At 38.2% G+C, this 26,589-nt stretch overlaps 1 protein-coding gene across 2 annotated transcripts in view; it reads right to left on the minus strand.

Moving 5' to 3' along the window:
• Window positions 1-26,589, minus strand: part of LOC140732236 (cilia- and flagella-associated protein 69-like) — a 127,841-nt gene that overhangs the window by 64,205 nt on the left and 37,047 nt on the right. For both annotated transcript variants that reach the window (XM_073054572.1, XM_073054571.1), the window contains exons 6-14: window positions 20,835-20,933; window positions 20,541-20,693; window positions 17,455-17,632; window positions 15,718-15,841; window positions 15,115-15,163; window positions 10,897-11,018; window positions 4,587-4,803; window positions 3,972-4,136; window positions 1,943-2,058 (exon numbers count right to left, since the gene is read on the minus strand). In XM_073054572.1, the coding sequence (XP_072910673.1) occupies window positions 1,943-2,058; window positions 3,972-4,136; window positions 4,587-4,803; window positions 10,897-11,018; window positions 15,115-15,163; window positions 15,718-15,841; window positions 17,455-17,632; window positions 20,541-20,693; window positions 20,835-20,933 (1,223 nt within the window). The remainder of the gene's footprint in view (window positions 1-1,942; window positions 2,059-3,971; window positions 4,137-4,586; window positions 4,804-10,896; window positions 11,019-15,114; window positions 15,164-15,717; window positions 15,842-17,454; window positions 17,633-20,540; window positions 20,694-20,834; window positions 20,934-26,589) is intronic.

Raw genomic sequence — 26,589 nt, forward strand, 5'->3', positions numbered from 1 at the left:
TATGTACAAGTAGGGAGTGATTTTTTTTTTACAACATATTCATTGATTTGTGAGAATAAAATCAGGCCTATGAGGCATTATGTAGTTAAACCATTTTTCCCAGTATGAATCAAATTGTTCCAGCTTATGATTAACAGATGCTGTTATCTTCTCCATTTTGTAAATGTCCATTGTAATTTCCATCCATGTATTTAAAGTTGGGCTCTCCTGTGATAACCATTTCCTAGTAAGAGTCTTTTTACCAGCCACCAACAGTATATTCATTAAATATTTATCTCTTTTCAACCATTCTCGAGGTATATATCCAAAATATATGGTCTTACTCTCTAAGGGTATTTCACATTTAAAGATGTCTTGTAGGGCATTGTGTATCCCCCTCCAATAGTTTTTGATAACAGGGCAGTCCCAAAAAATATGATAATGATTTGTATTTTGATTTCCACAATTTCTCCAGCAAACAGGGAGTTTACTATCATAATGGGATTTCTGAGAGGGTGTAATAAAATATCTTATCAAGTTTTTCCATCCAAACTCCCTCCATTTCTGTGAACTGGTACACTTCCATTGATGTCTCCATATTGTCCATTCCTCCTCAGATATAATTATCCCTCCTTCCTTCTCCCATTTTATTTTAATGTATGAAGTCGAATGTGTTTTAAGATTTGACAACCCCTTATACATGCTTGAAATCCTTGGATCCCATGCCTCCTTACTTTCTCAATAAGACTTGCATGGGGTAACCTTATCAAATGTCTTGCTGAAATCCATATACACTGCATCTACTGCTCTTCCTTCATCAATGTGTTTAGTCACATCCTCAAAAAATTCAATCAGGCTTATAAAGCATGTCCTGCCCTTGACAAAGCCATGCTGACTACTAATCATATTGTACCTCCCAAATGTTCATAAATCCTGCCTCTCAGGATCTTCTCCATCAACTTACCAACCACTGAGGTTAGAATCACTGGTCTATAATTTCCTGGGCTACCTCTACTCCCTTTCTTGAATAAAGGAACAACATCTGCAACCCTCCAGTCCTGCCGAACCTCTCCCGTCCCCATTGATGATTCAAAGATCATCACCAGAGGCTCAGCAATCTCCTCATTCACCTCCCACAGTAGCCTAGAGTACATCTTGTCCAGTCCCAACAACTTATCCAATTTGATGCTTTCCAAAAGCTCCAGCACATCCTCTTTCTTAATATCTACATGCTCAAACTTTTCCCACTTAAGTTTAAACAGTTTATTGTTTTGCTCCAGATGCTAACATCTGTAGTCTCTTGTACTTAAATTCTGTTTTCATAAATTTTGGAAGGAAGCTACTTCCTACAATTCCTTCAATTGTGGTCTAAGTTCACACAAAGGAACTGATATATTTAATTAAAAATGTCTAGTGACCATCAAGAGGATCTTCAAAAGGTGATGACTCAAAAGGGCAGCATCCACCATTAAGGATTGCCAACACCCAGGACATGTCCTCTTCTCATTACCATTATCAGAGAGGAGGTACAGGAACCTGAAGACAAACAGACATTTTAGAAACCCCTTCATGACATAACTTCAATGCAAGTTTCACTTTACCCCAGAAGTTTCCAATCTCTGTTCTGGCCACACACTGAAAAGTAATATGTCACAACCTCCAAACAGGAAGATGTTAAATATTAACACATTTCATAGCAAACAGAATTTCCTGGAGAGGGCTCTGGAGGAATGTAGTATATTAGTTCACACTCCCAATAATGCTTGGGCAGCCTCTCAGATATGCAAATCTGCAGATAATATGTCAGTGGATAAAGAAGACTTAAGGTATGCTGGGGTAGCAGATATATACTACTTAAATGAAGTAAAAAACTTATGCTTATACACTGTATATATGGTGACAATTTTGAATGCTCCAATGTATACTGACCAGCTTAACTGTATATTATTCAATATTTGCTTACCTTTCTATGAATATCATTTTCACAGATACTGGACAAGATGATGAGGATGTCAGTTTGCATATTCAAATTAATTTCACTTTCTTCCTCTGAAGTGCCTGTCATACCTTCCAGAATATCTATTAAAAATTTATGATAAGTCATAACATTCAAATATATTGAGTCTTTGAAAATCCTGTACTCAGGGAGAATCCCGAGACTTTATTTCAGCAAAAATATCCTTTGCTTTTCTTTTCCAATTTCCCACGTAACTTCTATTCCATTATTCCATCCTAAATCCTTGCAAATTAAGCCGTTTGCAATACTCAGTGCTGGTTACCTCAACACTTGATCAATTATGCTCAAATTATGTCTCCCTGCTGGTGAATGAATGAACTTAATTGTGTAATTGTGCACCACTCAAATCTCATAAATCTTTCTGATTTCCTATTATCTGACCTCCCTAAAATCTTTTTAAAGCACATCACTTTAACCATGTTTCTTGGTTACTCCCTCAATGTCATTTTCAGTTCAGTGTCCCTTTCACTTTCATCATTGCAAAACACTTTTTTAAAAAAACGAGCCAAAAGACACTAAATAACAGCAAGATATTTAAAAACAAGACGTTATATACTTGTTTGTTTCAACCTTTTTACCCCATACAAACACAAATGCAAACATTAGTTTCTATCAGACTATCAAGAACAGTTCATCCAAACCATCCTCAATATCCATGACCCTTTGTCTCAGTAAGACCAATTTTAACTTGATAAATAAAATTATGAATGCTATTGATAGGATGCCATGGGTGACAATGATTCCTCTTATGAGAAAATCTCAGACAGCTTAAATAAAGGATCAACTATTTAATAAAGGGATGGTAATTTGTTTGTCTGAAGGTGGAGCGTTTTTGGAATTCTCACTTTTAAAGATTGGTATAAGCAGAGTATTTAAATATTTTAAGGCAGAGAAGTAATTAAGCTATTCTTGAAATTACAGATCTGTGAATTTGTTGAACTTACTGCTGGTGCACCCACAACTCATTTCCCCTTTGCTTTATTGACCAACCTCATTTTTTTCCTTTCACTTCTCTCTCTGTGTTAGTTAGCATGAGGCATACTATTTATTTGACACTTTTCATGACTTTGTGCTTTCCTTGCCTGCTTTATGTCAGTTTAAGATCCCCATATTCTGCCTAAATTTTTCATTAACTGTCCACATGAACTCTGCTCTCCCAAGTCCTTTATTAAATTCAACAAACAAGAGAAATGCATTTCCTGGTGTATTACTGGCTGTATAAATCCAGATAAGCTTGCACAGCAGTTGGCTTGGGCAATTATGGCTGAGGAATGGAAACATTAGAGTTAATTCAAATTCTTTTATCATAGTTTAGTAGCCCTTCCTGTAAAATATGTGTTTTAGAAATTGTTTCCACATTTATTCCTCTTTTGAAATGCGGGTATTGCTCGGAAAGCTAGCATTTGTTTCTTATCACAAGTTTCCCCATGAAAAGATGGTGACGAGTTATTGAGTTGAACTACTGAAGTCCTTCTAGCCTTGATACTTCCCATTACATTGTTGGACAGGGAATTCTGTGACTTAGATTGCTAATGATGAAGGAACAATAATATATTTGAGTCATATACCAAGTAAAGAAAGCACTAACTTTGAATGTGAAACCACCAGTGTCAAGCTGACAAATAACATCAAACTAAAACCTGACTGACAGAACCTTTACATTTTGTTATCCTTGCTCTAGTTCATGTCAAGAATGGAGGAAAGATAGAAAACGTGCACCTATATTTGTTTTATATCTCAATACTTTATACTATGTGTAACCTTAGTTATTTTACAGGAAAGTGCCTATTTATAAACACAACACCCAGGGTATCAGTATGCTAAGTGAGTCAATAAACAATTAAACTGTTCAGTGATGTTGGTTGAATGCTGAGTACCTGTTAGGATAGTCAAGACATATCTCCAATCTTTCTGTTGTTAACTGTACATTTAAACTTCATATTTTTACATGATAAAGATTGCCAATGTATGTTACCTATAAGTTGATTAATGACTCCTTGGTCGCACAAACTTTTGTTTATAATTTCTTCACCAAGAGATGCCATAGATCGCAAGACCCTTAGGCAGTAGCGCATTTGAGCTTTCTTATTCCCGTGTCCACCAGTAGCATGGAAAGAATTGCCTTTACCAAAGTATGGATCTGAGAGGAAACAATTAAAACTTGGATGAATGCTGCATAGAACTGTCATTCTAAATAACTCATTATGGGAGATAGAGCTTTATGATGAGGAGAAACTAAACTACAACATCCTTCAGTAATAGCAATGGAGTATGCTGGAAAAGTTTTATAAGGATAGCCAGCGCATGACCAGAAAAACACAGTGAACAATTCAGCTTGATGTTCTGCCCTCCTTAGGCGCTGCCTGATCTGCTAAGTACTTATAGTATTCTGTTTCATCTCAGATTTTTAACATCAGCTGTTCTTTCCTTTTGATTGCTGTGCAGATAAGTATTTATCACATAGACCCTCTTGAGGAAATGGTAATTCAGTTCTTGTGGTCACCTATCATAAAAGTAAACTGATGATCAAAACTTGGGCTTTAATGCTAATTCTTTCCATTTACAAAATCTTAAATTTAACAGCATTTACCTTGGCTTACACACCAGTCCAAAAAAAGAAGAAGACGGGTATTTCCCTGACATTCCATGTAATCTTCCAACATGAGGGGAGCTACTGACATCAAAGCAGCCAAAGCATGAAGCTGAAGCTCCTCAAACTGTGCAGCAGACCATCCTTTAATCCCAGTTTGCTCATTTTTCCCAACATAGTAAAATAATGCCAGTAGTGCTTTCTCTTCACTAAGTAGCTGCAGACAAGAAATGCATTGCAAAACAAATTTTCAAAAAATAAATTAGCCTTATAAATTACTCTTCTAAGAAATTTATATATAGTATTTTAGAAACTAAAATGCAAATACATTAAGAAATTAAGGTCAAAATTTACTAATTTATTATGTAAATGATACTTACAACATTACACAATTACCACTGCCACTCACCTTGTTCCTGCATCTCAAAACTCGAAGCATGACTGTCACATCACTTAAGAAAAACAGATTCCACAGATTCACCACTCTCTGGCTAAAGAAATTCCTTCTCATCTCCTTTCTAAAAGGACACCCCTCTATTCTGAGGCGGTGTCCTCTGGTCTTAGACACTCCCACTATAGGAAACATCCTCTCCATATCCACTATCAAGGCCTTTCACCATTCAATGTGTTTCAGTGAGGGCACCCCTCATTCTCCAGAATTCCAGTGAATACAGGCCCAGAGCCATCAAATGCTTTTCACATGACAAGCCGTTTAATCCGGGAATCATTTTCATGAACCTCCTTTGAACCCTCTCCAGTTTCAGCACATCCTTTCTAAGATAAGGGGCCCAAAACCGCTCACAATACTCCAAGAGAGGCCTCACCAGAGCTTTATAAAGTCTTAACGTTATAGCCTTGCTTTAATGTTCTAGTCCTCTCGAAATGAATGCTTACATCGTATTTGCCTTTCTAACCAAGACTCAACCTGCAAATTAACCTTTAGGGCATCCTGCATAAAGACGCCCAATTCTCTTTGAGCTTCAGTTTTTTGTATTTTCTCTCCATTTAGAAAATAGCCAACCCTTTCATTTCTTTTACCAAAGTGCATGACCAAAGACTTCCTGACACTGTATTTCATCTGCTATTTCTTTTCCCATTCTCCTAATTTAAGTCCTTCTGTACCCTCCCTATTTCTTCAAAACTTCCTGCCCCTCCATCTTTCCTCATATTGTCTGCAAATTTGCCACAAAGCCATCCATTCCATCATCAAAATTACTGACATATAATACAAAAGGAATCAGTCCCAACACAGACCCCTATGGAACACCACTAGTCACCAGCAGCCAACGAGAAAGGCTCTTTTTATTTGCATTCATTGCCTCCTGCCAATCAGCCACAGCTTTATCCATGCTAGAGTCTTTCCTGCAATACTATGAGCTCATAACTTGTTAAGCAGCCTGTCAAAGGCCTTCTGAAAATCCAAGTATGCAACATCAACCGATTCCCTTTTGTCCATCCTGCTTGTTGTTTTTTCAAAGAATTCCAACAGATTTGTCAGGCAAGATTTCCCCTCGAGGAAACCATGATGAGTGTGGCCTATTTTAGCATGTGCCTTTAAGTAACCCCAAGACCACATCCTTAACACTCGACTCCAACATCTTCCTAACTAGTGAAGTCGGACTAACTGGCCTATAATTTCCTCTCTTCTGCTCTCTTCTATTTTGAATTGTGGAGTGACATTTGCAATTTTCCAGTCTTCCGGAATCATTCAAGAATCTAGTGATTCTTGAAAGATCATTGCTAATGCCTCCACAATCTCTTTAACTACTCTTTCAGAACCTTGGGTGTACACCATCTGGTTCAGGTGACATATCTACCTTCAGAACTTTCAGTTTCCCAAAAACCTTCTTTCTAGTTATGGTAACTTCATACACTTCATGACCCCTGACACCTGGAAGTTCCACCATCCTGCTGGTGTCTTCTACAGTGACGACTAATGCAAAATATTTATTCAGTTCATCCGCCATTTCTTTTCCTCAATTACTCCAGCTTTGATTTCCAGAGGTCTGATATCCACTCTTGTCTCTTTTACACTTTATGTATCTGAAGAAATTTTTGGTATCCTCACTATTATTAGCTTACTAGCCAATTCCAACTTTAAGTATTTCAACTTTATCTTATTAAATACTTTTTTTAGTCACCTTCTTTTGGTATTTAAAAGCTTCCCAGTCCCCTAACTTCCCACTGATTTTTGCTCTATTATATGTCTTTGGCTTTTATGTTGGCTTTGACTTCCCTTGTTAGCCATATGCCATCTTTCCTTTAGGATACTTCTTCCTCTTTGGGATGTATATACCCTATGCTTTCTGAATAGCTTCCAGAAATTCCAGCTATTGCTGCTCTGCTGTCATCCCTGCCAGTGTTCTTTTCCAATCAATTCTGGCCAACTCCCCTTCATGCCTCTAATTTCCTTTAACTCCACTGTAACACTGATACATCAGTCTTTAGCTTCTCCTTCTCAAATTTCAGGGTGAATTCGATCATATTATAAGCACTTGCCACTAAGGGTTCTTTTACCTGAAGGTCTCTAATGAATTCCGGTTCATTGCACGATGCCCAATCAGGAATAGCTTATCCCCTAGTGGACTCAACCACAAACTGCTCTAAAAAGCCATCTCACAGGCATTCTAGAAATCCCGGCCTCCTTGGAATCCTGCACCAATCTACCTGCATATTGAAATCGCCCATGACTACTGTAACATTACCGTTTTGCTATCTCCTGTTGGAACTTGTAGGCCACATCATTAGTACTTTTTGGGGGTCTTTATATAACACCCATTAGGGTCTTTTCACCCTTGCAGTTCCTTAGCTCTATCCACAACTATTCAACACCTTCTGATTGTATGTCGCCTCTTTCTAATGTCCTAATTTCATTTTTTAACTTGCAGAGCCACACCACCCCCTCTGCCTTCCTGCCTATCCTTTCAACATTAAGGCTATTAAGCTCCCAGCTATAATCTTTTCAACCATGATTCGGTGATGCCTACAACATCAAACTTACCCATCTGTAACTGTGCTACAAGTTTATTGAACTGATTCTGCATACTGTGTGCATTCAAATACAACACCTTTAGTCCTGTATTCACCCTTTTCGATTTTGTATGTATTTTACACTGCAATTCTGCCCTGTCATCAGCTTCTCCCTACTAGGAGTCTCACTACACATTGCCTCTGTTTGTAAACCTCATCTTCCACACTTTCACTCCGATTCCCATCTCCCTGCCAAATTAGTTTACATCCACTCAAATAACTCTAGCCAACCTGCCCATAAGGATATTAGAACCCTTTGGGTTCAGGTGTACCCTGTCCCTTTGGTACAGATCATACTTTCCCCCAACAGGGATCCCAAAGATCCATAAATCTGAACTCCTGACCCCTGCACTAATTCCTCAGCCACACATTCACCTGCCAAATCATCCTATTCTTACCTTCACTGGCATGTGGCACAGGCAATCAAGAGATTACTACGTGGGAGGTCTTATTTCTCAGCTTTCTACCTGGCTCCCTAAAATCTCTCTTCAGGACCTCCTTACCTTGTGTCTACCTACGTCATTGGTGCCAAGATGTATCTAGGCATCTGGCAGCTCACCCTCGCTCTTGAAAATGGCATGGACATGATCTGAGACATTTCTGATCCTGGCACCAGGGAGACAGCATACCATTCAGGTGTCTCTGTCGCACCCACAGAACTTCATCTCTATTCCTCTGACTAAGGAATCTCCTATCAACACTGCCATCCTCTTCACCTCTCTTGTCTTCTGAACCACAGCACCAAAATCAGTGCCCCAGACCCAGTCACTGCGGCTCCCCAGGTAGGTCGACTCCCTCAATACTGTCTAAAGTTGTATACTTTTTATTGAGGGGATCAGCCATAGGTGTACTCTGCATTGGCTGTGCATTTCCCCTCCTTCTCCTGACAGTCACCCTGTTTTCTATCTACTGCAAGCAAGGGCAACTGCTTCCCTGTAGCTCCTGTCTATCACCTCCTCATTCTCCCGTAAGACTGGCATTTTAACCTTTGTATAACTGCTGCCACAAAAACAACAAATTTCATGACATATGTCAATGATAAAAAACCCGATTCTGATTCATTGCACACTTCCTTCAGTCTAAAAATCTACTACCTATGACAACTATTTGAGTTCTGTCACTAAGACATTTTGTATTCATGAAACCACTATCTTTCAATTCCAAGCACTTTAATTTTCACAACATGAAGACTGTGTGTACCTTCATCAAATGTCTTTTGAAAGTCTGTATGCACTATATCAAAATCATCCCTACACAAACCTTCTCTGTTGTTCCAAAGATTTCAATCAAGCTAGTTAAATATGGCTTGTCTTCAATAAATAAATGCTGGCTTTCATTTAATATACAATATTTTTTTCCAGGATCACTTAATTGCAAACCAATTTGATGTCAAAAGAAGTTTCCTTATCATGAATAACTCTAAAAGTTTCCATATTCCTGATTCTAAATTGATGAAACTATACTTCTAGCTTTCCTCTCTTTATTTTTGAACAGGTATAAAGAATGTTAAAATAAACTAAATGCCACATTTTTAAAGCAGGTACAAAGGTCTTTTGGTGGTAGGGCAAATTGAGAAGGCTTTTGAAAAGCATACAAATATAAAATTACAGGTGCATGGAAGTGATTGGTAAAAATATGCTTGGGCTAGAGGGCTTGAAACAATAGACAAAGCACACTCAATAACCATTACTAAATGGAAATTGATAAATACTTGATTTGGAAAGAAGCTTGAGAAATAGAGAAATGGAGAAACAAGTGAAGAGGGACAAATTAGACCACAGAAAATCAAGCTGCTGGAGGAACTCAGTATCTGAGAAGAGAAATAGACAGTTGATGTTTCCTGTCAAAACCCTTGTCCTAGACCGTAAAAATATAGGGGAACTAGCCAGTATAAACCTCCAAGAGGACCACAACCTTGTTGTGGCTTAGAGGCTTGCATGTCTCAAATGACCCAGAGAGCAATGTTAGCTGGAGTCAGGGCTTTATGCTTTGGCTTTTGGTAGGGTCACCCATGCCAAACAGGTCAAAGAGTAGAGGCCAGAATATGAGTGGTCCACCAGTCCTCCAATTTCAGGTTTTGTTCAGGGCTAACAATCCGGACTGGGGAAAAAAAACAGTTACAGAGACAGTAATGAAGAATCCCTCTACATCTGAGTGTGATGGTATTCCTGTGTTTCCATGTGGGGCTTGTATAACGGACTATAGTGAAAATCGAGAAGAAGTTACTGATACAATAAAGGAAGCTTTGAACACTGCTAGAGATGGAGGACCTTCATGCTGCCCTAAATTGCCAGCAGTGTAATGGGCATTAATAAGTAAGTAAGCCAGTATAAAGAGTGAGAGGAGGGACAAGGCAAGAGCTAACAAGTGATAAGTTAAAAGTTAAAGTCTGTCCCGAGCCTTATAGGCTCCTCAGGCCAGTGCTTATGCTGATTTCTGTGGCGTGAAGTGAGTGAGAGTACAAGTCTACCCACCCACCCCTCCCCCGGATAGGAGCCAGTCTATCGCGAGGTGAGTGGTAAGTAGATCAGGTGAAGAGGGGTTGATTGGCAGATAGTCAGGCAAGGGAAGGAAGACTAATCAGATATATATTTTTTAAAAGCTGTTACAAATAACTTAGCTTGATTTTCCACTTCCTGTGAAGTCTTGTTCCATAATTTCATCAAGTGGCAGCTAGGTGATCAGTCAAGTTAAACACCAAGATGCTGCGAGTAGTTTTATTTTGTCATCATGACAATCAGGGGAAAGTTAACTTAATCCAGGTTCTAATGTCTGCCTTGTACTTGGATAATGTGTCAAAAGCCACATGGTTGATACAGCAGTAAAGGCAAGCATCCTTGGCATAGCATACAAAATAGTGTGAGGGTTCACATCATAGTCCAACTGGATGTAGGTTTATTCTGTATGTTTGAGTGTGATATTAGGAGGAAAAGATAAAAATTCCAAGATGTAGAAGAAATGGACCAAAAAAGAAATCACTAGTCAAATTTTGCCACCATGGTAAAATCTTTATACCTTTGTTGTAATCTCAAATCTGAAAAAGGAAATTGTTTTCCAGTTATGGATTGTTATATTCATGGACTTGGTAAATAAAATTAAAATTGAAATTAATTAATGGTTTGGCAAGTTCAAACTACTTTGTAGATACCTGTATTTTCCATTCTGGAAGTTCATTCATGCTTGGTAAAATTAAACACATATAGTGATTGCAATACTTTGTACCTTGCTTTTGAAAACTGTTCAACTGAGGTCAATTGATTTCTAAGTATTAACATTTTACCTGTATGGAAGCAAGATCATTAGTCATGGCAACAAGCAACTGGAAAAATAATTTTTTCATTTCAAAGTCTTCATGGTTGGAGGAAATTTTCAGGCCATGAACCAAAGCATCATGAGTGTTTACTAAAAGAAGAAGAAATACAAATTAAAGAAAACATATTATTTTGCATCTTATTGTTCCTCAGAATTCTCCTAAACTATTGTTCAAAAGTTGTTATGTAGGCATCCAATTGCCAAAAGCAAGACATACTTAACCAAGTGTGTGCTGAGTTTAACTTCTCCTTGGTGGTGTTGGCTAAGGAAGGATTAATTGTCACAAGACCAAGTAAAAGATTAAATATTTTGTCAGCAGTGACTCATTTCTCACTCCATCAGGTGCTTCCACCACTGGAACATATAATTCAGGAGAATGATGTGCCACTCCTATAGAATGCAGCAAGTGCACCATTCAAGACAAAAAGGGCATTTTGACTAGTATCCATTCCAACGTCTCCACCAAATATGGAATAAAATTGCAATGTGTTCCATACATGTACATGGATCACTAGAGCTACTCGTTAAGGTTTTGCAATCAGAAAGCAACAAGATCCAAAGAAAACCATAATCTCCAACTTCCTCTCTAAGTAACACCATGCAGATATGTAAATATAATTTTCAAGTGGTTCAAGTTATTCACATGTATTCAAGGTAATTGTTGTTGGGCGACAAATATTGGCCTTGCTAATGATGGCCATGTTCCATAAATAAACAAAAGTTTAAAAAAAAGTGAGGACAACTCATTTTCTTTGGTAAATTCAATAGCAATTTATTTTGGAATTTTTATAAAATGCAGGAAAACAAAAAAAACATCAGTATATATTAGGAAAAGGAAAGATCATTCTGAACAGAGGTTAAATAAAAAAGGATAATCAATTTAAAATTGTCTCTGAGAGCTGAAAGTGGACTATATTTAATATTTCAATACTTAGTAACTTGAAAGCAAAATAAACCATTTAAACAGCAAATAAACCATTTAATTGGAAGGAGCTGCTGGCAGGGATGTCAGCAGGGCAGCAATGGCATGCATTTCTGGGAAAATTGAGGAAAGTACAGGACATTTGTATTCCAAAATTGAAGAAATACTCAAATGGTAACATAGTACAACCATGGCTGACAAGGGAATTCAAAGCTATTGTAAAAGCAAAAGAAAGGGCATTAGTGGGAAGAGAGAGGATTGGGAAATCTTTAAAAACCTACAGAGAGCAACTAAAATAATCAATAGAAGAGGAAAAAATGAAATATGAAAGCATGCTAGCAAATAATATTAAAGTGGATAGTAAAAGTTTTTCAAGTATGTTAGAAATAAAAGAGAAATGTGAGTGGACATAGGACTACTAGAAAATGAGGCAGGAGAAATAATAATGGGGGACATAGGGGATAGCTGATCAACTAAATGAGTATTTTGCATCAGTCTTCACTGTGGAAGACACTAGCAATATGCCTGATGTTGTAGTGTGTGAAGGAGGAGAAGTGGGTGCAATTACTATTACAAGAGAGAAGATGCTTAAAAAGCTAAAAAGACCTAAAGGTACATACGTAAGTCACCCAGACCAGATGAACTGTACCCTAGGGTTCTGAAAGAGGTAGCGTTAGAAATGGTGGTGGCATTAGAAATGATCTTTCAAAAATCATTGGACTCTGGCATGGTGCCAGAGGACTGGAAAATTGCAAATGTCACTTCACTCTTTAAGAAAGGAAGGCAGCAGGAAGGAAATGATAGACCAGTTAGCCTGCCCTCACTGGTTGGGAAGATGTTGGAGTCAATTGTTAAGATGAGGTTTTCGAGTATTTGGTGACACAGGGAAAGATAGGACAAAGTTAGCATGGTTTCCTTAAGGGAGAATCTTGCCTGATGAACCTGTTGGAATTCTTTGAGGAGATTACACTAAGATAGATAAAAAGGAATGCAGTGGATGTTGTATATTTGGACTTTACGAAAGCCTTTGACAAGGTGCCATACAAGAGGCTGCTTACCAAGTTAACAGCCCATGATATAACAGGAAAGTTACTAACATGGCTGATTGGTAGGAGGTTGCGAGTGGGAAGAAAAGGATCCTTTTCTGGTTGGCTGCTAGTGACTAGTGGTGTTCCGCAGGGGTTGGTGTAGGGACCACTTCTTTTTATGCTGTATATAAATGATTTAGATGATGGAATAGATAGCTTTGTTGCTAAGTTGGCAGATGATACGAAGATTGGTGGAGGCCAGGTAGTGTTGAGGAAACAGGTAGGCTGCAGAAGGACTTAGACAGATTAGGAGAATGGGCAAGGAAGTGGCAAATGAAATACAATGCTCCGTGATGTTTCAGATTTGACTGGAAGGATTTCCCCCCCTTTTTTTGTAATTATATCCTCAAGTGGAATGCCCAGTCTTCTTTTTTTTGTTTTAGGTTAGTTTAGTGGGGGTTTTTTTTTTCTTCTTAATAACAGAAATTTTTAGTTTTTTGTTTCTTGAATTGTTAAGAGGAGTTGTGGTTCCTTTTATATATTAGCTCAATATTATACTATATATGATTTTGATAGTGTACACTCCTTTTATTTGTTTGTATTTTTATTGGAATATGTATTTGATATAACTTCTCTGATTTGTATTTGTCTTTTTTTTAAATCAATAAAAAAAGATTAAAAATGAAAAGAAATACAATGTTAGAAAATGCATGGTCATCACTTTGGTAGTAGAAATAAATGTGCGGACTATTTTCTAAACAGGGAGAAAATCCAAAAATCTGAGATGCAAAGGGAGTTAAGAGTCCTTGTGCAGAACACCCTAAAGGTTAACTTTCAGGTCTAGTCAGTGGTGAAGAAGGCAAATGCCATATTAGTATTCATTTCAAGAGGTCTAGAATACAAGAGCAAGGAAATGATACTGAGGCTTTATAAGGCACTGGTGAGGCCTCACCTTGAGTATTGTGAACAGTTTTGGGCTCCTTCATCTTAGAAAATATGTGCTGGCATTGGAGAGGGTCCAGAGGAGGTTCACAAGGATGATTCCAGAAATGAAAGGGTTATCATATGAGGAACGTTTAATGGCTCTGGGTCTGTATTCACTGGAATTCAGATGGATGGGGGGGGGGGGGGGGGGAGGATCGCAATGAAACCTTTTGAATGTTGAAAGACCTAGGCAGAGTAGATGTGGAAAGGATGTTTTCCATGGTGGGAGAGTCTAGGACAAGAGGGCACAGCCTCAGAATAAAGGGGCACCCTTTCAAAACAGAGATCCAGAGACATTTCTTTTGCCAAAGGGTGATGAATTTGTGGAATTTGTTGCCACATGCAGCTGTGGAGGCCAGGTTGTTGGTGTCTTAAGGCAGAGATCGATAGGTTCTTGATTGGACATGGCATCAAAGGTTATGGGGAGAAAGCCGGGAACTGGGGTTAAGGAGGAGAAATAAAGGATCAGACATGATAGAATGGTGGAGCAAACTCAATGGGCCAGATGGCCTAATTCTGCTCCTATGTCTTATGATCTTATGGTCTAACAGACTAAGTAACTTGGAGACTTTCCCAATGTAGTACTTTTTATGACACAGCACATTCTTTAAGCATTTCTAAGCTTCTCACCAAAATGGTTCACTTTGAAATGCTCGCCTATCAAAATACAGCTAAAGCTGATGTACTTCTAGAATTTTATTTGATTTATGTATTAGCCTTGTCTTATTAATCTACATTTTTTCAGAGACTGTTTTGCTTAACAAGTGGTCCATGAAAATTTCCAATATCTGTTTGGAGTTCTGAAAAGGTTTGCGGCAACTGGCTTTCTAGATTTATCCCTGTTAAGGTGGTTGTAGCAATTTGTAACACTTAATTACTTTCATCAACCTACTTCACATCTTGCTTCCCAATGGAACTTTCTTGAAACACTGAACAGTCATAATGATGTTACAGCTTCTTATATATATATTAGTTAAATGGCCTCACCTATTTCAAGTAGCATTGTTAGGCATGTTTCTAGAATTGAGAAGTTCAGGAATCATTGGCTGGTGTAGATATAAAACACATTTCCACTATGAAATAATAAATTAACAAATTAAATCATTGAAATATTTCATAAGGCTTTTATGGAATCTGGGATGATTATTTTTTAAATTTACATTTTTGAAATTTATGAAGAGCAGTGGATTAACCATCAGTCAATGGAAATTGCATTATCCTCAGATAACTTCTATTAATAGGTAAGTCTTACCTTCAGGGAATACAGCAAATATGATTAGTTGCTTAGTAAAGCCAGTTTCCTGTCATGTAAGCATGGTAGAATAAAAAAGTAATGTTAAGAAGATTCAGTCAAACCATTTATCAATATTATATCAACCCTATGAAAAGAGTTTATTACAAATAGCAAAATAAAGTTGTTTTATCAATTATTGTATCATAGAAAAAGCACACAAAAACAAATTACAACATGTACATGATGTATATTAAGGAAATGTCTGAGATGCAAAAAAACTGCAGATGCTAGGATAGAAACCAAAAAGGACTTGCTGGAAGAGCCCAGTGAGTCAATGAATGTCTATGGAGACAAACGGTTTGGGCTGAACTACTGCATCAGGACTTGGAAGAGTCTATTCATTGCAGGGATTGGTTGGATCAGTGTCCTAAACTGTGCTGTTGCACGGGACAAACCGTCCCGGGACACGGGACGGGACAAACCGTCTTTGCCTCCATAGATGCTACTTGATCCACTGAGATCCTCCTGCACACTGTTTTAAGAAAATATTTGATTGTTCTACCTCACAGAAAAACACTTAAATGTTATGAATCTATAGTTGCATTTGCCAATAAAACTTACAATCATTGGAATCAAGGAATTCTCTGCTAGAATTGTAGCTATTACTAGCAAGTCATTGCGCAGCTGGCGGTCGGAATGACGATATCCATTTATCATTTTGTTCAAAAAGGCTTCTTTTAATGCACTAAATGTGAAAAATGAAATAAATTAATGTTGGAAGATCAAAAAGTCTGCAAGTGTTGAAAATCTGAAACTAACAACAGAAACTGTTGGAAACACTCAAAGTCAGGCTGGGAAAAAGCCTCTGACCTGAAAAGTTATCCCTGTTTCTATTTCCACAGATGCTGCCTGACCTGAGTGTTTCCAGCACTTTGTCTACACTACCATGAGAGCAAGTATTCTGCTAACCTTGGCATTGCCAGCAATTGCCCTCACATTACACTGTTCTTTCCAGATTTGTGGTAGGTGGTAAGTTCCAACCACAATGTTATCACCCAATGCAATGTAGGAGTCAACAAACTTGTATTGATAACCAGTGAGACTAACATGCAGAATCACCAGCTGTCAAAGTTGTCATTGAGTATGAATGACTGTGAATAACTATGATATTCAAAAAAACATATTTAGAAATACTAAAATAATTAAAAATCATGATTTTCTTTAATTAAAAGTCCCATAAAACAATTCCATAAATTTAGAAACAAATAAAATATCTTAAAACAATCTAGTGCATGCTCAACAAGGAGATTTCTTAGCCTGAAAGCAGTATAGTCAGCAGAAATATGTACTGTCCCAGTGGACTCCATAACGCATCACCTGTGCAACATAAGACAGTTTGTGGAAGATGCCACTGGTAGCTTAAGCCCATATCAGCAATGGAGCCCATATCAGCATGGTACAGAGAAACTTAATTAAATATGTCAGAAATGTTGATGCCTCCTGGAAGATTTTCTCCAATATTTATGATACTGTAAAAGTGATCTATAGTAAGTATAGGGCACAGTTTTAAGGTGTTTGGTCAAGTCAAGTCAAGTCACTTTTACTTTTAGTAAAAGTTTTTTGAAGTAGGTACTGGGGAGATATTAGGGATAAGTTCTTTTTATGCAGAGAGTGGTGAGTGTGTGGAATGGGCTGCCGGCGATGGTGGTGGAGGTGGATAGGATAGGGTCTTTTAAGAGACTCCTGGATAAGCACATGGAGCTTAGAAAATAAGAGGGCTATGGGTAACCCTAGGTAATTTTTAAAGTAAGTACATGCTCAGTACAGCATTGTGGGCCGAAAGGCTGGTATTGTGCTGTAGGTTTTCTATGTTTTCTATAATATAATGTATACTAATCTATACAAGGATTAGTATAGATAGATACTGATGGTCAACATGGGTGTGAAGGTTTGAAGGGCCTATTTCTGTGCTGTGTGGCTATGATCCTGCTGTAAAGTCTTTAAGTCAAAGAATAATGCTGCACTTTAGTAACCATTACTATTTTAATATATATCGATTTTATTTTACTGTAACCTGCTAAATGTTCCTACAATGTAAAAATGATAGAAATTATTACCTTGAACTTTTATATTGTTTGGCTTTCAAATTCGCAAATATGTTTTCTGTAGTCCCTATTGATGTTAAAGTTATGCTTGATTTCATGTAACTGCTAAAGGCATCCCAAATACTGTATCCTAATTTACAATTGGATCATATTGACCAAGTACATGGAAATAATGCAATTTTCAAATGAACATTTCAGTCATTGCTATGAACTAGTATTTAAATTACTATTTAAATTTCTGGTAAACACTCACTGGATACACTCAAGATCTCTCAGCTGATTAACAAGTTCTGTTTTCGAAGCTTTTTCGAGTAATGTCCACAAGATCTCAGATGACAGAAACAGAAGTTGTCCAGATGGATCTGGATCATTCATGCAACGGCAGATTTTGTTTGCTGCTTGTGCATTTAACATCAGATTACAGTTCATCGCTGGAATCGGAAAGAGAAGTCAAATGATATTATAAATAAAATATAACAATGGATAGTCACAATACGTCATGCTCTCATTCCTTTAAAACCAATAGCTGTATCATCCACCTTCTGCAAAAACAGATATAAGTAACACGGTTGTTATTTGCATGAAACCCCCTATTCGGAAATTGAAATCGTCCAAAATGAAAAATTGAATTTTGAACATTGTAAAACGATATTATTTCATGTATGTAAACATGTATGTGCCGAAACATGTCCCTACCTTAGAAATTACCTAGGGTTACCCATAGCCCTCTATTTTTCTAAGCTCCATGTACCTATCCAAAAATCTCTTAAAAGACCCTATCTGCGTAAAAAAACTTACCCCTGACATCTCCTCTGTACCTGCTCCCAAGCACCCTAAACCTGTGCTCTCTTGTGGCAGCCATTTCAGCCCTGGGAAAAAGCCTCTGACTATACACACGATCAATGCCTCTCATCATCTTATACACCTCTATCAGGTCACCTCTCATCCTCCATCACTCCAAGGAGAAAAGGCCGAGTTCACTCAACCTGTCTTCATAAGGCATGCTCCCCAATCCAGGCAACATCCCTGTAAATCTCCTCTGCACCCTTTCAATGGTTTCCACATCCTTCCTGTAGTGAGGCGACCAGAACTGAGCACAGTACTACAAGTGGGGTCTGACCAGGGTCCTATATAGCTGCAACATTACCTCTCGGCTCCTAAGTTCAATTCCACGATTGATGAAGGCCAATACACCATATGCCTATATGCCTTAACCTCGGAGTCAACCTGCGCAGCTGCTTTAAGTGTCCTATGGATTTGGACCTCAAGATCCCTCTGATCCTCCGCACTGCCAAGAATCATTAATACTACATTTTGCCATCATACTTGACCTACCAAAATGAACCACTTCACACTTATCTGGGTTGAACACCATCTGTCACTTCTCAGCCCAGTTTTGCATCCTATCAATGTCCCACTGTAACCTCTGACAGCCCTCCACACCATCCACAACACCTCCAACCTTTGTGTCATCAGCAAACTTACTAACCCATCCTTCCACTTCCTCATCCATCATTTATAAAAATCACTAAGAGTAAGAGTCCCAGAACAGATCCCTGATGCATGTACATTGATATAGATTTTCCCCATTACTTTGATCAAGTTGTGATAATATGTCAGATACAAGAAATGAGAATAGTTTCTATACGGTTATATTTTATATTGTATCTGATATTTAATTCTGCCATAAGTATTTTCCTACAATGAATAGATTTACGGGTCTTATACAGGTATAATCAAGTTCAATAAATTTTGGAAAGAAATAAAGATTAAATATTGTACTGTAAAATGAATTGCATGTTAAAGAACACATATCTGATACATCAAAGAAGATTTACAGAATATGTATTATAGATACCAGCACCCTGCTTAGCATGCATTGCAAGTAGTTCTATTATAGTACTCTTGGTGTTGTGAAAGATGCTGGAAGAAAATAAGTTTCAGTAAAACTCTCCGGCTAAGTAGTTTACCAGCTTGCCAAATAAATGCAGACAACTTGTCAATTGAAGGCATACTGTTCATGTTCACTTGGGGAATGAAAGCCCAGAGAGAATTGTTATTATCGTCATAAACATATAAAAATATTTTTTCTCAGCTCAAGCTGGTATAACCTGAGGCATAGGGGATGGCCAAGTCACCTCATTTCTCAATTGCTAGGAATTTTCGCACTATTCTAGTGGTGTTTAGAATTGTGGCTTTCTAAAGATTTAGAAATTAGGGCTACTGTGTAGCCCTAATTCTTTAATGAAATTGTGTAGTGCCTTTGTGATGATACCAGTTGCAGGAATTACTATTGAGATAATGTATACACTGTTCATGTTGAAAAGCCATTTCATTTCCTCTTTTAATTCAACATACTTCTGGTGTTTTTCACTTATTGATTTCTGTAACTTGTGTGTGCTTGGAATGGCTGTATCTATTAAGTAAGTTGCTTGTTTATCCTGTATTATTATATCCGGATGGCTACTATGGATTGTCCTATCTGTAATAATGGATCAGTTGTAATATAATTTGTGGGATTTTGATTCTAAAACTGGATCCAGCTTGTATTTATAGTAAGGTCTGATTTATTTTATGTTTATATTTTAAAGCAAGATTTTGATGAATGACGTTGGCCACTTGATAACTGCTACAGGATCCTATTATGTGTTTCATTGTTTTTGGTTTTTCTTGGCATTTTCTACATTTATCATCTTGAATTTGCTGGTCTTTTATTATTCATTCTCATCATTTTTTGCGCTAATCACCTAGTCCTGAATTGCTACAAAGAATCCTTCCGTTTCTGGGAAGAGGTGCCCAACTCTGAGCCAGGTGTTTGATGATTCCTCGTCGACATCTAGTCTGCGCAGATCGTGGGGATGTCTTCCATGGAGGGTCATTGTTCCTCCATTGGTTACTTTTTCTTCAGTACTGATAATTCCTTCTTATTGTTATTATTATTGAGATACAGAACAGAAAAGGCCTTTCCAGCTCTTCAAGCCATGCCTCCCAACAAGCCCCGATTTAACCCTAGCCTAATCATGGGACAGTTTATAATAATCAATTAACCTACTAACTGGTACATCTTTTGAATGTTGGAGAATCTTAGTGATCAACCAATGGTATCAAATATAGTATATAATGACAACACACGCAAGATTATGGAGGAGCTTAGCAGGTCTGGCAGCATCTATAAAGGAGAATAAACAGACGATATTTCAGGCCGAGACTCTCCTTCAGGACCAGAACCAAGTATATATAGTAACTCCCTTCAATACTTACTAAATTAACATTCTTGGTCTTGTAAATGCGTCCTGGTTGTTAGGTGAAAACAATTTTAATAGTTTAGTAACTACCTACCAGATGAGGAAGAAAGACATTGCAAGGTCTTGATTATCCTTAACTTCACTTCCATTTGGTTTCCAACTAGAGTGAGACCCATGACCAAAGTTTCTACCACTCCACTTTCTTCAACCATTTGCATATTGTAGGTCTTACTAGTTGGAAGGAATCCTTGAAAAATATAAAGTACCAAAAATCTTTTATAAGAATTATTTATGCATTCAATTAAGATTGCGCAGAGCAAGGACATTGTAAATGGGGAAGATAATAACTAAGTACACCAGGACTAAGATACTTAAACAAATGTGTTACCTTCAACTTCCTTTCTGGGCGACTCTGTACAAAACAAATTCATGATGGAATTGCAGATTTGCATTCGGATCTCCCTGTTAGGTATCCTTAATAGATATCCTATCAAAAGATAGTGAGAACCACTGTTAAGAAATTAATCTATACTTTAATTCTAAATTATTCTCTGACCTCAAAGAACTGTACTTAGTTTCCATTGGTGGCTGCTTTGATGGATATACTTTGGTTATACAGTGGGTTATGGTTAATTGGGACACATCAGGACCAGTACATTTTGGCCCCGTTAACTGAAGTTTCACAGAAATAGTTTAAAAAGTATTAAAAAAGACAAACTACCATTTAACTGAGTAACAAATTATGTATTTAAATGAAATACAGAACAAATTAGAACACTACCAATATTATATAATACTATAAAATTATATTAGTTCCTAATAGTTATCGGAGTGTGCAACCATGCTTTTAACGAACAAAATCATACAGATACCTAGTGTAAATAATGGACTGCCTTTATACAATGCTTTCAACAACTGCATCCTCTAAATATTCATTTTCATTGTAGCATTCAAGATAAATGTTACAATATTAATACCTTCAAATTCTTCATAGTTGTTAATGTATTGATTGAGTGAAATTGGTTAATTTTCCTCTTGGGTGTTTCTGGCATCTCCAAGCCTGAATGCTTGAAACCACACTGAGCAAAACAGTTATGAATTGTCTTACAGCTTATTTCATGCCATCTATCAGTGACAAAAATTCACTGCTTTTTGAACACAAACACATGCAACAGATGCTATTTAAAAACTCTAAGCACGGGTGTGGTGTCGAACAGCCACACAAGTGCACATGAGTGATGCTAATTGGAAAATGTCTGGCAAGTCTCCTGTTCCAATTAAGCAGCATAGTGTCCGAAATAAATGAAGGGAATCTCGCCTATTTTTTTTTGATTAGCATTTGTTCTTTCTGAGTTGTCCCAAATAAGTGACTGCCTGATTAACCAGTGGCCCAATTATCCAAAATCCACTGTACTTAGTTTCCATACTTATTAAATATTAAGAAAGATTCAAATTTAAAATGAACATGAACCAAAGAATAATATGTACATGGAGACTAAATGGATCAAAAGTCTTCACCTCTCCAAAACTGCTACTTTGCTACCAAGCTCAGGTACTAACCATGGCAGAGATGAGCAATAATAGTAAATTAGCAAATGTCAACTACATCACCAAAGTGGCCATGTATTCTCATCCTACTTTAATCCCAATAGATGAAACACAAACAGTTAGCGTGCTGGTACTATGAGTAATTAAGGCTAAGGGAATGTTGGCCCTTACTGCAAAAAGTATTGAGTATACAAGTAGGGAAATTATAATGCAACTTCAGAGTCAGCTGGTGAGGTATAACCTGGAATACTGCATGCAGTTTAGTCTCCCATATTGCACTGGGAACAGTGGTTAATTAGGTTGATTCCTGGGATGAAGTGCTTGACATATATAGGGATTATACAGATTTAAGTATAGTATAATAAGAGATGATCTTATTGGGACATATAGGTTTTGGAGATTGAGAGGATAGATACTGAAGGAAAATTTTCCTGAGTGGGAGTTTCTAGAAAGAGGGAGCATAGTTTCATTGATAAGGTCATCCATTTAAGTCAGAGATAAGGAAGAATTTCTTTGAAAATTGTGTCTTTGTACTGCTCTACTCCACAGTGAATTGAATATGTCCAGGAGGGATCTGACTGATATTTGAACAATGGAGATAAAGGGTGTAGGAAGGAGTTCAGTTGTGGTGTTGAACCCAAGACTGGATCAGCCATAACTCATTGAATGGCAGAGTTGGCTCTAGGGGCAGATTGGATTGAGGGGGATAATAAATCAGCCATGATAGAATAGCAGAACAGATTCAGTGGGCTGAACAACCTAAGTCTGCTCCTATGTCTTACAGTCTTATGGACTGTTCTTTCAGCCAGTTCTTATGTTCTACTGTTTTCAAAAGTTTCTCTTCATCCACTTTCTAAGCAGTACTTTAAGACACATTTCAGTGTAAAGATGGCCTTTCAGCAAGAAGTGTAAAACTGACCATCACCTGGGAGAACAGAGAAATGAAATACTAAGTCAAATAATTACAACAGTATGCGAAATTTATTCCAATCTGCAAGTAGTGCATCAAATCGTATAGAAGGTGGAAACAATGTGAGTGAGATTGGAGAAATTGATGGGATTAAATGAAGAAAAGTGGCAGGAATGGAGGACAAACAGTTGAATGACATATTTCTTCGCTGCAAGTTCTTAAATAGTACATCTCTGAAATAAACAGTATTACATAACAGTAAATAGATTTACCATGCTTTTAAATGCAATAATTGCCATTTCCAGGTTATGGTGTGCGACGTTAAGATCAGCAATCCACTTTCTTGTGGGTGATACTCTTGTAAATCTGATGCACCATATTACATTATGCACTCCCAAGTCTGCTAGATTTTGACAGAGCCAAACAGTGACTCCACATGTCCTTCAGGGATGAGGGTGGAGCCTACCTGGCAGTACTACTGCCTTACCATTTTCATCTACTGTCCCTTTTCCCCAGACAACTCAATCTACCAATCTCCCTTGAGGACCTGTTTCTCCTTCCTGTGCCCAGTGATTTCTGAGGAAGGACCCAATCTTACCAAGATCACAGTCACTGCCCCAGATCACGATCAGAACCTTCTTCATGCTCCCATTCCTGCGTGCACTAGATCTCAGTTACTTTCATCTCCAAAATTGTGCAACAACAAATTAGTAGCACTCAGTCATTTGCATGCCATTGCAATGACCATCTGGCATGTTCAAGCATTTCCAGGTTATTGTAATAGACCCCGTCTCATTTTTATTGCATCTTAAATTAATGCATTGAAAACCCAGGGTATTTTTAAAGAAGAAATGATAATGCCTGCAAATTTCAACTGACCAGTCTACACCCAAGATGAGGAAGATACAATGATAAGGTATATAACAGGATAAAAATTAATTTTTTTTAGAACTGATATTTATTCAGGGACAAGTTGTAGTGGTCGTGTCTCTGGCACCGAGACTGAACCCTCAGCTCAGAAAGGAAGGAGGGAAAAGAGGAGAGCAGTAGTGATAGGGAATTCGATAGTTAGGAGGACAGATAAGAGGTTCTGTGGGAGAGATCGAGAATCCGGATGGTCTGTTGCCTCCCTGGTGCCAAGGTCCACAATATCCCGGACCGAGTTCTAGGTATTCTCAGGAGGGAGGGTGAGCAACCAGATGTTGTGGTCCATGTAGGGACCAATGACGTGGATAGGAAGGAGGAGGAGGTCCTGCAAAGAGAGTTTAGGGAGTTAGGTGCAAAGCTGAAGGACAGGACCTCCAGGGTTGCAACCTCAGGATTGCTACCCTGCCATGTGCTAGTGAGGCTAGAAATAGGAAGATAATGCAGCTAAATACATGGCTATGGAGATGGTGCAGGAGGGAGGGCTTCATGTTTCTGGACAATTGGGCTTTGTTCCAGGGAAGGTGGGACCTGTTCCGACAGAATGGTTTGCACCTGAACTGGAGGGGGACTAACATCCTTGCGGGTAGATTTGCTAGTGCTGCTCTGGGGGGATTTAAACTAGATTTGCAGGGGGAGGGGAACCAGAGTGTTAGAGCAGATAGTGAGGTGGAGGAGGATAAAGGTCATGCGAGGACTGCATGTATAGACAGAAATCAAAAGGTTTGTACGTGATAGAAATTTTCTCAGGTGCATCTATTTCAACACAAGGAGTATTGTAGATAAGGCAGATAAACTTAGGGTGTGGATTGGCATGTGGGATTATGACATTATTGCTATTAGTGACACTTGGTTGCAGGAGGGGCAGTACTGGCAGCTTATTGTTCCAGGGTTCCATTGTTTCAGACATGATTGAGGGGGAGGGATGAAAGGGGGAGGCGTGGCATTACTAGTCAGGGAAAATATCACAGTTGTGAGTAGACAAGACAGCCTGGAGGGCTTGTCTACAGAGGCCATATAGGTGGAGCTGAGGAACGGGAAAGGTATGACCACACTAATAGGGTTGTATTATAGACCGCCCAATCGTCAGAGAGAATTGGAGGAGCAAATCTGTAGAGAGATAGCAGACCGATGTAAAAAACAGAAAGTTGTAATAGTAGGGGATTTTAACTTTTCACATATTGACTGGGACTCCCATACTGTGAAAGGGCTAGATGGCTTGTGGTTTGTCAGATGTGTTCAGGAAAGTTTTCTAAATCAATATATAGAGGTACCCATGAGAGAGGATGCAATATTTGTTCTCCTATTAGTGAACCAGACAGGTCGGGTGACAGAAGTATGTGTAGGTGAACAGTTTGGGTCCAGTGACCATAATGTCATTAGTTTCAAGTTAATTATAGATAAGGAAAGATATGGTCCTCGAGTTGAGGTTCTAAATTGGAGAAGGGCCAATTTTGTGGAAATGAGAAAGGATCTAGGAAGAGTGGATTGGGATAAGTTGTGGCAAGGACGTGTTCAGTAAGTGGAAGGCCTTCAAAGGCAAAATTTTGAAAGTGCAGAGTTTGCATGTTCCTGCCAGGATTAAAGGCAAAGTTAACAGTCATAGGGAACCTTGGTTTTCAAGGGATATTGATGATCTAGTTAAGAAAAAGAAAGAGATGTATAGCAGGTATAGGCAACAAGGAACAAATGAGGTACTTGAAGAGTATAGAAAATGTAAGAAAATACTAAAGAAGGAAATCAGGAAGGCAAAAAGACATGAGGTTGCTTTGGCAGATAATGTGAAGGTAAACCCAAAGGGTTTCTACAAGTATATTAAGAGTAAAAGGATAGTAAGGGACAAAATTGGTCCCTAGAAGATCAGAGTGGCCGTCTATGTGTGGAGCCTCATGAGATGGGGGAGATCTTAAACAGTTTTTTTGCATCAGTATTTACTCAGGAAACTGGCATAGCATATATGGAAGGAAGGGAAACAAGCAGCAGTGTCATGGAACATATAGAGATTAAAGAGGAGGAAGTGTTTGCTGCCTTACAGTGAATAAAGGTAGATAAATCCACCGGGCCTGACATGATATTTCCTTGGACCTTGAGAGAGACTAGTGTAGAAATTGCAGGTGGCCTGGCAGAAATATTTAAAATGTCCTTAGCCACAGGTGCGGTGGCAGAGGATTGGAGGGTAGCTCATGTTGTTCCGTTGTTTAAAAAAGGCTCCAAAAGTAAACCAGGTAATTACAGGCCAGTGAACCTGACATTAGTAGTAGGTAAATTATTGGAAGGTGTTCTGAGAGATCGGATATACAGGTATTTGGATAGCCAAGGACTGGTTAAGGATAGTCAACATGGCTTTGTGCATGGTAGATCATGCTTAACAAATCTTGTAGAGTTTTTCGAGGAGGTTACCAAGAAAGCAGATGAAGGAAAGGCTGTTGATGTTGTCTACATGGACTTTAGGAAGGCCTTTGACAAGGTCTCACATGGGAAGTTAGTTCAGAAGGTTCAGACACCAGGTATCCATGCAGAGGTTGTAAACTGGATTCAAAATTGACTGTGTGGGAGAAGACAGAGAGTGGTAGTGGATGATTGCTTCTCAGACTGGAGGCCTGTGACTAGTGGTGTGCCTCAGGGATCTGTGCTGGGACCATTGTTGTTTGTTGTCTATATCAATGACCTAGATGATAATGTGGTAAATTGGATCAGCAAGTTTGCTGATGACACTATGATTGGAGGCGTTGTGGACAGCGAGGAAGGCTTTCAAAGCTTG

The sequence above is a fragment of the Hemitrygon akajei genome, chromosome 8 (assembly GCF_048418815.1).
Source record: "Hemitrygon akajei chromosome 8, sHemAka1.3, whole genome shotgun sequence".
Lineage (NCBI taxonomy): Eukaryota > Metazoa > Chordata > Chondrichthyes > Myliobatiformes > Dasyatidae > Hemitrygon > Hemitrygon akajei.